Genomic DNA, 12643 nt, shown 5'->3' with positions numbered 1-12643 from the left:
TCGCTCCTTCGAGGTGGTCTCCCATGAGGGCAATTGATAACTGTTGTGCAAATTAAGGAGACATTTATCACTTTATATTTAAGTATCAGGACAAAACTGGGGGAGTAGAGACTAAAAACTCAAATATCTGATACTGTAGCAGAGTGGCATCTCCTTGGAATTAAATCTTTAGTGTTGCATTCCAGGGGTGAAGATTAAAAGAGATCCCACATCTAGTTTCATTTCTTTCACTTTGATGTAATACTGGTATTCTAAAGTCTCTGACATTGGAGTTTAGGTAAGAGGAAATGGACAGAAAATTCCATGTAACAGGTGGACATTCATATATGTGTTAGTATGTGTATGTATTCACTCTCTAGTAGTATTTTGATAAGAGTCTCTAAATCATGAAAGTATATACTTTAAGTGCCCAGACCAGGTTAATAAATAGAGCATATAATAATGGTTCTAAAGTTATTTCCTAGACAACTTCACATTCTCAGTTGTTTGAAAAGTTACTTTAAGCCAGCCTCATCTTCTTCCATCTGCTTCTTTGTTCTTCCCACTTCATGCTTTTGGTATAACTGGTATACACCATGTCAATCTCTGGAGGCTTGGAGGCTTGTGCTCATCTTTCTTATTTAGTAAAGCACAGCGAGGAAACTCGGAGGCGCAGCTTAGACTGAGGGTGGAGGTGCTGCGATGGGTTTGTTTTTATTTCTGAAGTTGACATTTTAAAACAGTTTAGAGATGCCACAAGTATTTCAAATAATGTTTGGTGTTTCAGTTATAAATCTGAAACGTATTTCTTATTTTCTTCTTTATAATGTTCATTGTATTGGCAGCAAATGATAACAAAATGGTGGATGTGTGTTGTCCACAAAGACTTTTACATAAATAATCATGATGCCAAAGGACAGTTAATAAGGCTATGTCTGTATGGTAATCATTTTTATTTAAGGCATTTACTAGATTTTTTCTCCCTCTTTTTTAATAATAAGAACGATTTTTATGCCCAAGCATTTAAATTTTTTTCCATTGTACAAAGGAAGGAAAATGAACTGTCCAAGTAATCTTATATTATGTTTCAGGTTTGGAGAGCCAAAATGAAAGTTTATACTAAAAATTTTAATAAGCGATGAAATCAACAGCCCTCATTATTGTTTCACAATATTCACTTCACTGTTTCCGAAAATGTAGGATCAGATTAACATGCCCATAACTAGCAAATGAAACATCATTCTGACTCTTTTAATATGATTCACTTGTTTAAAATTGATTTAGTTTTGCTTGTTAACTTTTAGATTTATGATTGACTCGTTGCAATGTGGAAAAAATCATTCATCTAGTACCCTTCCAACATATAATAAATAGTTTAATAGGCTATTTAAGTACAACCCTGACAATGGGGAAAAATTAAAAGGCAGTGGTAAAAGTTCTCCCCTCCCTCAAAGCAGTGTAAGGAAAATCTTTGATATTACATCCATAAGGTTCTTTTCAAAATAATATATTTCTCAGCCAAAAGGAAATGGAAAGTTGTGGAAATTATGCAGAGAATGACCTTAAGAAGAAGTACCCAAAAAAGTACAGGAGTCTTAATTATGGAGAATAGCTAATTGAATTCATCAGATAATTATTTTGTTTTGTTTTGAGTACCCAACTTGAATTTGACCTTTTGAGCATTTTATGTATTAAAAGACAAAGTTTAAATTTGGAGCAGCATTATAAAAATAAGAACAGGGAAGTATTCTGGGACAAGCTGCTCTGCCTTTTTCTTGGGAGTTGACCTTTATAGTCTACATTTGAGATCATTTTACTCTCTTCCCTTTGTTAAAACTTAAAAGAACGTAGTATACTCTCCAAATTTAAATTTAGGATTTTGTTGAAGGCAGCAGGGAAGGAATAGTGTTGTTATTATTGTAAAGGTAGGTTGGTCCTGTCAGTGTTAGTGTCAGAGAGGGGCAGTGCTCTGGGTAGGATTCCTGCCACCTGACCTGACTCTATTCTCAGCCCTAGTGGTCAGTGGGCTGAGGAAACTCACAAGACCTATGGAAGTCCATAAAATACTTCATAAAAGTTTCTTTAATAAAGGGTTCTCTTTAGCACTCTACTATCTGCAGAGGGATGCAGCATTGTGTTCAAATAGAGAAAGAGGCCTAATTATTTTGTTGAAAACATAATCAAGTTTGTGCAATAAATCAATATAGGTTTTGACTTCTCAGTAGTGAAGGGAGGGGTGCTCTATAGATAAATGACACTGGGTCAAGCAAGAAGAATCTTTAAAGGAGCCAGAGATTCTGAGACAATAGATTTTCCAAGTTGATGGCTCTATTCAACATTTCTACAGAGGCAGTGAAAGTATATGAGTAATGTTCCTGGAATGGAGTTCTCTTCTCCCCAAATGTTCATGAGTAATGTGGGGGAGGGGGAACAGAACGGCTTAGTGGTGTAGAATGCTTGTTCCCGATCTTGTCTACAGCCCTTGCCTGAACATGGCATGAAATCTAACAGGGCAGTTAATAAAAGTCCTGATTTTAGGTTCTTCCAAACTAATGTACAAGTGCAGAATAGGGGAGCGAGAGAATTGGATGCATAGAACAAAATAGGAAAGGGTTGTACTAATAGCTCAGTATGTGTCTACAGAATGATGTGGGGGTGTTGAATTGTGCTTTTAGAAATAGAATAGCTAAAACTAGAGAGATAGTAATCCTGTTGGACTCTGTATTGGTCAGACTGCCTACACTCGTTCAGTTCTGGAGGCCCACTTTAAAAGGCACAGTGAACAAATTTGCATGTAAAAGTCAAATCAGGAAGTAGTCAGCCCCTAAAATGGTGAAGCAACTATATGAATAGTCAGGAATTTTTTAAAAGCAATTATGTTTGGCCTGAAGGAGAGAAATAATAAGTAGGGAGAATATGAGCGTTATCTTCAAATTATATATACTGTATTCATTATAGATATAAAGGATAGACTTGGGCCAGTTGAGTAGTGGTTAGTCGAAATTGAATTTGGGCCTAATATAAGGGGCATTTTTTTTTTGAAAAATTATACTTTATAATAATGAAATATTATTATATAGCATTACCAATTACTAGATTATATAGAGATTGGAAGATTACTTCTAGTTTAAATAGCGTGGGGTAGGCAAATGCCATATCTTTTTTCTCCAAACCTCAAATCCACAGGTATTACATAAAATACACACACACACTCCTCACTTGAAAATAAGAAGGGTAAGTAAGGAAGCTCTTCACAGGAGAGAAATTGAGAAAACCCTGAAAGATAGGTGACAGGAAGTTACAGCTATTCAAGTGTTGTTGCAGAAAAAGATGAATCCACAGACAAGACCACTCCATGTTTGAGGAAAGCTAACTCCAGGAAGGAGACTCTTTATGAAAACAAGTATGATTTGTGTATTGAGGGCAGCGCTAAGGGAAACCGGCAACTAGCAAGAAAGGAAGGATGTAACATTTTTTTTTTATTCATTCACACCAGATTTATTGATTTGAGAGAGAGAGAGAGAGAGAGAGTCAGGCATAATGATCTGTTCCTATATGTGCCCTGACCAGGGATCAAACTGGCAACTTTTGTGCACAAGCCAACACTCTTAACAACTGAGTTATCTGGCAAGGGTGAAATGGTGTAATATTCTTTATCTTTACCATATTTTTGCTTGTTTATTGGTTGTAGTTGTGTTCATTATAGGGCACAGAACCCTGAGGGCCAGACCCAGGAGTTAACTCTTTGATCCTTACAACCACTCCCGGTCACTCAGAGAATGAGGTCTGGTTTGGGTCCATGACCCCCCAAATGTCAGTATGTACCATATTGGAGAGAATAACTTACAGTATTTACAGATTCCCTTGATGAGGATCTTCTCTGTCTTTACTTAAATGTAGTTAATTAGAAAAGATTATGGGTTTTAAGAAAAGTTTTAGGGGCATTTAATGCATTACTCCCTTGTTCTATTTAAACTTGGTGAAGAAGGAACTAAAATGAGTAAAATTGTAACTGCTTATAAAATCTCCACTTAGAAAAAATATATAGATTTTTAAAAAACTAGCCTTATGGGCCCTGGTCAGTTGGCTCAGCAGTAGAGCATCCACCCAGCACATGGCAGTCCTGGGTTCAATTCCTGGTCAGGGCACACAGGAGAAGCACCCATCTGCTTCTCCACCCTTCCCCCTCTCTTTCCTTGCGATCTCTCTCTTCCCCTTCTGCAGCCAGGGCTCCGTTGGAGCAAAGTTGGCCCGAGCACTGAGGGTGGCTCCATGGCCTCCGCCCCAGGCACTAGAATGGTGGCCGCAGCAGAGCAACGCCCCAGATGGGCAGAGCATCACCCCCTGGTGGGCATGCGGGGTGGATCCCTGTCGGCGCATGCGGGAGTCTGTCTGACTGCCTCCCCACTTCTAACTTCGGAAAAATACAAAAAACAAAACAAAACAAAACTAGCCTTATAGGTTCATAAATTTGTTTAGCATTTCTATATACTGGGTATAAAAACTTCAGTAAGCTCAGAATATATTGGCTTTTCTAAAATGCTGTGGCGATCAGGTCCTCCTTGAAAGGCTTTCCTCTTTGGTAAGCTGTAACCTGGACAGCTTTCAGTGACCCCTGGCCTAACATACCAGCTCGTCTCCTTCCTGAGTCCTCCTCGTTCATACCCTGCAACCTGGAAACACCAAGATGGATGAGAGTCCTGTATCTAGCCTGTTCCACACTTGTGTGTCTGCAAATCTGCAAATGTTAGTCCCTCTGCTCTGCCTGCTTTGTCTAGGTTGCCAGCGAGGGGGATTGCTATTCTTGTAGCTGCTTCTCTCTCAGGACTTCCTCTGTGGGCCTCCAGGACTAAATGGCTTCTTACCTGGTGCTCTAAGTGCTTTCTTGCTGTGGCTTGTGGGTATTTATCTCACTGGACCGTGGCTGTCGGTAGTCTTCTTGGACTTCTCCTACCCACTGTGAGCACCTGAAGGGTGGACTGGATTCATCTTCAGTGCTCACTCTGCAACAGCTCAATCACTCTGCCAGAATATTCCCACAAAGATTGCTTGAATGATTACTGTTTTCCTTAGAAAATAGAACCAGACAAAATTTAGAGTGGAGATGAATTATTTGTCCATAACTCTCCAACAATAGCCTATATTAGTGTTTATTTTTGCCTTTTCAATCTTTTTTTCTCTGAAGTTTGCTTAGCCATATGCATAGCATCTATCTTATATAGCATATGTATAATAGTGTGTTTTCTTTGCTGCTGCCAGATATTCACAGTCCTCATTTTCCATGGTTCTTTAAAATTTCACCAAATAGATATAGCATAATGTACTTTACCTTTGAATATTTAGGTTACTTCCCCTAAGTTTTAACATATATGACTAGGAAAATGATAGATTCGATATACTTAAATAGCAAGAATACCAGAATCAAAATATCAAGTGAGAAAGACACACAGGAATTGGAGGAATCAGTGACCAGGGTGTACAGGAGGTGCATGTAGTCCAGGCTCACAGAACTATCCAGACAGGGTGCGAAGCTGGTAGTCATGGACAGGAGCTCTGGTTGTGTTCATAAATGTTTCTTCTTTCCATGTTTCAACCCATCACAACTGAGTAAAGAAGCAGTATGCGGCAGAGGACGGATCTGAGAATTTGTTATGCAGCAGAGGACGGACCCAGATAGCCTTGTTACCGTTGAGCTCTGTGTCCTTTGTGGAGCTTTGGACCTTAACTGCTCTGAACACTAAATCTGTACAGAGGATATCTGTGGCATATGATTCGTATAAGAATCAAATAAAATCCAACAAGGGGAAGTAAAATAGAGTTGTGGGATCTTTACTGTAGACTTGGCACTGATATTTTCTTGTGCTAGTTGATCAAATCCTTAGAGCAACCCTTTAAGGTAAACTTGATAGAGATTCACTTGATCCAAGTCACTCTGGCAGGTGCTGAGATCCAAACCCAGTTCCTCCATACTCCAAAGTCCTTTGTCCCAAGGCTTCCTAGAGCAACATTATCCCCTAGGTAAATTTGTGGTCTGAAATAATGCAGGAGGGCCAATTCCAAGGTCTCTGTACCAAGGAAAGTTCAGGGAAGAAAAGCAGTTAGAAGAAGATGGACATATTAAGATATTTAAAGCATTTTTAATTGATTAATATTTTATAAAACTATTTAAATCTCTAATAAAGAAATAGTGAATTCAGTTGTCAAAACTTGACTTCAAGATATGACCTTAGTGCCTGACCTGGCAGTGGTACAGTGGATAGAGCATCAACCTGGGGCATTGAGGACCCAGGTTTGAATCCCCAAGGTCACTGGCTTGAGCATGGGCCCATCTGATTTGAGCACAGGCTCACCAGCTTGAGCGCAGGGTCACCAACATGAGCACAGGGTCACCAGCTTGAGTGCATGGTCGCCTACTTCAATGTCGGTTCACCAGCTTAAGCGTGAGATCATAGAAACGACTTCATAGTTGCTGGCTTGAAGCCCAAGGTCTCTAGCTTGAGCCCAAGGTCTCTGGCTTGATCCAGGGGTCACTGGCTCGGCTGGTGCTCCCTGGTCAAGGTACATATGTGAAGCAGTCAGTGAACAACTACAACTAAAGTGCCTCAGCTATGAATTGATGCTTATCTCTCTCCCTTCCTCTGTCTCTGTCTCTCTTTCTCTCTTGCAAAAATAAAGAGAGAAAAGAAAAATAGAATTATTTAAAAAAAAAAAAAGACCTCAGCATGAGACAGGCAAAAAAGTTGGTTCTATAAATGGAGAATTGACTATAATCCTGCAAAAGGATAAATGGACAGGACGTCAATAAAAGCAGACTTTTGTGAAGAATTGAGCTGGATCGCATCCCAGGGGTGATGGCATTTCTAAGGAGATGTGATTGTTACAGAACTGGAAGGACAGAGGGAGAGGCCAGTGGTTCTTTTTGCAGTGTGAGGATGAACTGGAATGAGCAGTAACCCGGAGTACTTAGGTCTCTATCAAATGTCTATTCATTTGCTAATTTATAATTAGTTTATTTGGAACTAATTATAAAGAAGAGAATGTGTGCCAGCTATAGCAATAAACTGGAGCCCTTGCTCCTCTGGTGCCTGTTTCTAGAGGGATGGTCATGTGTCAGTCCTCCCACGAGTGGGTGAGCTCTGTGAGGGTAAGGACCATGTGCTGTCTGGTTTCCTTAGCAATTATCCCAGGGAGTCTGATACCCAGTATATTAGTGTGTTGTTGTTACTGTAACAGATTTTTACACACCTAGCACCTTCAAACAATACAACTTTATTATCTTACAGTTGTGGAAGTTTGGAACCTGAAATGTTCTCATTGGATTAAAATCAAGGTGTCAGCAGGCCTGATTCCTTCTGAAGGCTCAAAGGGAGAATCTCTAACACTGTCTTTTCCAGTTTCTAGTGGCTGCCCATATTTCTTGTCTTGTGACCCTATCTTATTCCATCTTCAAATTAAGAAGTGTAGCATCCTCAAATCACTGACTTCTGATTTCTTTTTTTGCCTTCCTCTTCCACCTATAAGGACCTTTGTAATTACATTGGGCCCACCTGTATATTCCAGTATATTCTAACCTCAAGGTCAGCTGATTAGCAACTGTAATTCCATCTATAACCTTAACTCTCCCTTTCCATGTAATACAGTGGTAGTCAACCTGGTCCCTACCGCCCACTAGTGGCCGTTCCAGCTTTCATGGTGGGTGGTAGCAGAGCAACCAAAGCATAAATAAAAAGATAGATTTAACTATAGTAAGTTGTTTTATAAAGATTTATTCTGCCAAACTTAGCGAAAATCTGACATAAAGTACTTGGTAAGTAATTATTATTATATGCTTTAACTTGCTGTAATTCTGCTTTATAAATTTTATAAAGTAAAGTTACTTCCTTACTTTATAAATCACCATTACTGTGGAACTGGTGGGCAGTTAGAAAATTTTACTACTAACAGAGATACAAAAGTGGGCGGTAGGTATAAAAAGGTTGACTACCCCTGATGTAATATAACATATTTACTGATTATTGAGATTAGGATATGAGCATCTTTGGGAAGGCCATTATTCTGCCTACCACAACTGGGAAGTTGAATGAATGAATAAATGGATGAAATGAATGAACGAGTGATAAATGAAACTCTTAGAGGGTGGGAACCAGTGTTGTGCTAGCCACAAAAAGGCAGAAAAAGTAGTAAATGTCTCATACCCACAAGAGTTGATCAACTGAATTGGTGGATGTGATGGTGGTGCTGGTGGAGATTGGGGTCTTCCAAACCTTACTTCTCAGAGTAAGCATCTGTGACGGTTACAAGATTTCCATGACATTTCAGATTAAAGTCAGGCCCCTTGTTTTATGCTAAGGTACCCTCCTTAGGAATACTTCCTTATATTTGTGATGCCAGTTCAATAAATGCCTTTCACTTGCTTTTATAGGTAATGAATGAGGCAAAACATGCCTGTCTCATTTCTCAGTGTGTAGCATTGAACAGAGTGCGTGGCATCTGGTGCTGAAAAAAATTCTTAAGAGAATAAATGAATGAATAAATAAGCAAAGAATTAGAGAAAAACAAAGTTTTTAAACCACTTACTGCTTGTTCTGCATTGGAACTTCATTACTAGGACCACGGCCTTTCTGGAATGGCATGCAAATTTTTTCCCAATAGAGAGCAAAGAGCTTTTTTACCATATTCTCCCCAGATCATGACCAAAAATTGGTAAAGAAGCGCCGCCGTAAAGAGTGCGGAGTTCAGACGAGGTACTTTGGCCATGGTACAGACAAGGAGGATACTGTCTGTCCTGGGAAAGACAGACTGACTTGTCACTAAACCTACCTGGGCTTTTGTCTTTTTCCCTCTGTAGGAGAGGAGAGTGTGCTGCCTCTCCTGACACAGGACTCCAATTCCAAAGCTCGGAGGGGGATTTTAAGAAGAGCCGTCTTTTCTGAGGACCAGAGAAAGGCTCTGGAAAAAATGTTCCAGAAGCAGAAATATATCAGCAAAACAGACCGCAAGAAACTTGCCATCAACTTGGGACTAAAGGAATCACAGGTACTAAGGAGCAGGACGCCCACTGCTCTTGATTTCTGAAGGAAAGCTGTCCATTTGGCGAATATTTGTTGTCTGAGGCCGGACCCTGAAGCCCAATTATTGAAGTGATTTTCATAGTTTCTTGAGTGGGTGGAAATAAATGTTGCAGTTTCTATTTGGAAAAAAGTCCATTTGCTGAGAGGTCTAGGTTGCTTGCCTTATTAATTCCTCCCAAATAAACACAAATGTTAAAGCTGTGGCATGGACATTAGATTATTTGCTGTTTTTAGAAAAGCAGGTTACTTAATTCCCTACAAAAACAGAAATGATTTTCCTGGCATTGTCTTCATTTCCAGCCCCAAACCAACGTCATAAATACCTCTTAATTGATTCTGTTATTTCGCACTTTGAGTTTATGTCAAGTATAGTTAAGTAATTTTACATTTGCAACATTTACAAACCTTTCTTGTCCATAGATATTTCATATAATTATGAATGAGACTTTGTGGGCTTTTGGGAAGCTCAGAATAATACTCCACTTGAAGGTTGGCCTGCTGATTGTAAATCACTGTAAAAGGCACTAGCATTTCCTATTTAATGCTTAGAGTCAGTATGTGACATAAGCACTATAATCACCCACGTTTTATAGGTGAGGAAATGCAGAGGTAAACACAGGCCCAGTGCCCCACCCGGCAGCCTGACCCTAAGGCTCATCCATCTAAGACTCACTCTTGACGCTTGTCTCGGTCATGTGATACATTTACCCGTCCCACCCTAAAGGCCGGTCCATGAAAATATTTTCTGACATTAAACCAGTCCGTGGCCCAAAAAAGGTTGGGGACCACTGCCTTAACCGACTGCCACCCGTTCAGCTGTGAAGGATCCTCACTGCATAGCAGCCCTGGGCTGAGGGGGATGGCAGTGACGGAAGTGCTGCAGGCACGCTGCTTTCTAGGCTGGCTTCCCTGCTAAGGGGCCACAGCCACCAGGGGCTTTAGAAATTAGCATAGGCATTAAAGGGCTAGCAGAAGCTCTGTGTTAACCACCGTGCTCTGATCTTCGTTTGTTACAGGTGACCTGGTTTCTAACTTTGGATTTTATTTAAACCAGTTATTTTTAGATGAACCTCTCCCTAACCCTGCTTGCCTTTCCTAGGGAAGTGATCTGTCTCCCCTTGCCACCCCCAACTTTTTCTAGTCAGAGGAAGCAGTATGCAGTGTCATCTACCGACGTCAGCCAGTCTGTGCTTTTGCTCACTGTGTGGTTCTGCTGAGTTCATAACCTTAAGTGACTGCTTCGTAGCTCAGTTTCTCACTTAAACAACAGAGGCTAATATAGAAATTCTTTCTCTCTTGCAGAGCAATTTGGGATATATGACAGATAAATCAGTAGCTATATCTTAATGGTCTGTTGTGTGCAAGACACTGCTAGGAAAGCAGTAAGACGGACCATCAGTGAGTACTGATTAAAACACACCACTTGCACTTGCAGGTATTTCTAGGACCAGCTGGGAAAACAAAGCAGAAGCTCAGGAACAGTTCGATAACAGCATAAAACGACAGTACAGGAGACATCACCGGCTAGGTTAGATACACCGCCAAGAAAGGAGCTAGACCAGTGGTCCTCAAAGCATTTCAGGAAAGGACAGCCCTGTGACTGGTCCACATACACGTGGGGAATCTAGTGAGGGAACAATCTGATCCTCAGAGGAATTGTGGGGCTTGAGTGAGGACCACAGTGGGGCTTGGTGGGCCTGGCCTGGATTGCCGTGGTATAAGGAAGAAACTCCAGAATCAGAGGGGAGAGAATGTGTAGGTTTGGGAGGTCAGGGGACCTCTGGTTGAATAGGAACTTGAAGTAGGTATTAAAAGATGAAAAGGGGCTAGGTTAGATCCGATAGTGGCTCTGAGAAAATGTGAAAATCTCTGATAGCACATACAATCTTCTTAAAAACCAGCTATTGAAAAGAGAACGCAGCAAGCATATTAAAGAATATTTATGAGGGGGATGCGCGTGATCTCTCCACTCCAAGTCGACGAGCTACTTTCGGGCCCTATGTTGTCTTTCAGTTCTTATCCATAAGCGCATGGTTTTTACATAATTGATGACATCGTTTTTAAAGTTCAAGTACCTCAGGAATGAATGCTTTTAATCTTAATGAATTTGGTGAACATCTCAGAAGTAATTTAACATTTTCTTATTTGCATATGTAATTACACAGTTAATATATGTTTTATGGTAAATTCAAATGAAACAAAAATGGGTGAAGTTAAAAAGGAAAACTCATCTGCTCCCCTTTCAGTCCCACTCCTCGGTTACTGCTGTCATTTTTAAATGGCTCTATATGAGTTTAGTGACATATCATGTATTTTTATAAAATAAATTTGTATGCATATTGTATATGCAATAATATATAATAACAAACACCTGCATAATGACTATTACGTGCCCTTACATTTGATGTGACTTGTCCTTACAATAACTCTATGAGATAACTACTTTTATTATCCGTACTTACAGATGAAGAAGCTGAGACCTGGAATTGTGTACATCTATTTTTAAATAAAAATGGGATGATGCTCTGCATATAATTAGAGCATTATATATATGCTCATCGTCCTTTTTCTGAAGGACGATGCAAATCACCTATATAGCTGGGACACGGATCACAGTAGAACCCTGATTGGCAGACCGCGGCTCGCTAGCCACATGCAGCTCTTTGGCCCCTTGAGTGTGGCTCTTCCACAAAATACCACGTGCGGGCGCTACCTTGATAAGGAATATACCTACCTATATAGTTTAAGTTTAAAAACTTTGGCTCTCAAAAGAAATTTCAATCATTGTACTGTTGATATTTGGCTCTATTGACTAATGAGTTTGCCAACCACTGCAGTAGAACATTACCTGGGCCAGTCGCCCCCTGCCTGTCCCCTCTCAGTCACTACCGGCTCCTTCTACCATCCTGACTTCTAAGAGCGTAGATCAATTTTGCCTTTTTTTTTTGTATAAATAGAATTATTTAGCACATGTTTTAAAGTATGTGGCTTCTTTAACTTAACATTTTGTTTGTGTGATTCGTTCATGTTGGAGTGTGTAGCAGTGGCTTATTTGTATATTTGTTGCTGTGCATCATCATGTGATATAGCAGGTTGTTCATTCTAATGTTCTGATGGTGGGCATTTGGACTGTCGCCAGTTTCTGGCTATCATAAATACTGCTGCTGACAATGCTTATTGTTTTGCACTTCGCTTTCTCCCCTTATGCAAATGTCAGGGAATGCACCCTTCCATATCAGTATTCAGATTTTCTTCATTCTTTTTAGTATCTCCTACAGACAATTGCATGGATGTATCATAATTCATTTAGCCATTCTCAGCTTTGTTACTTCCAAGTTTCACTATTGCATGTCTTTGTGCATCTTAAAAATATTTCTATAAGATAGGAAATTAGGCGTGGAGTTTATGTGTTAAAAGTGTATGTAGCCCTAGCCAGTTAGCTCAGTTGGCTAAGAGCATTGTCCTGAAACAACAAGGTTGTGGGTTTGATCCTCGGTCAGGACACACATGGGAAGCAACCAGAAAATGCACTACTGAGTGGAACAACAAATGCTTCCTTTCCCCCTGCTCTCTCTATCTCTCTAGAACTCAAT

The 12643-nt window shown here is 40.1% G+C and overlaps 1 protein-coding gene across 1 annotated transcript in view; it reads left to right on the top strand.

Annotated features, from left to right (window-relative positions):
- The window catches only part of DBX2 (developing brain homeobox 2), a 37125-nt gene that overhangs the window by 17660 nt on the left and 6822 nt on the right, over positions 1 to 12643 (top strand). Inside the window, exon 3 of the mRNA XM_066254831.1 lies at positions 8828 to 9015. Within this exon, the coding sequence (XP_066110928.1) occupies positions 8828 to 9015 (188 nt within the window). The remainder of the gene's footprint in view (positions 1 to 8827; positions 9016 to 12643) is intronic.

This window comes from Saccopteryx bilineata, chromosome 2 (assembly GCF_036850765.1).
Source record: "Saccopteryx bilineata isolate mSacBil1 chromosome 2, mSacBil1_pri_phased_curated, whole genome shotgun sequence".
NCBI classification, from domain to species: Eukaryota; Metazoa; Chordata; class Mammalia; order Chiroptera; family Emballonuridae; genus Saccopteryx; species Saccopteryx bilineata.
Note: the sequence above shows the minus strand (reverse complement) of the source record. Positions and strands in the feature narration are given on the sequence as shown.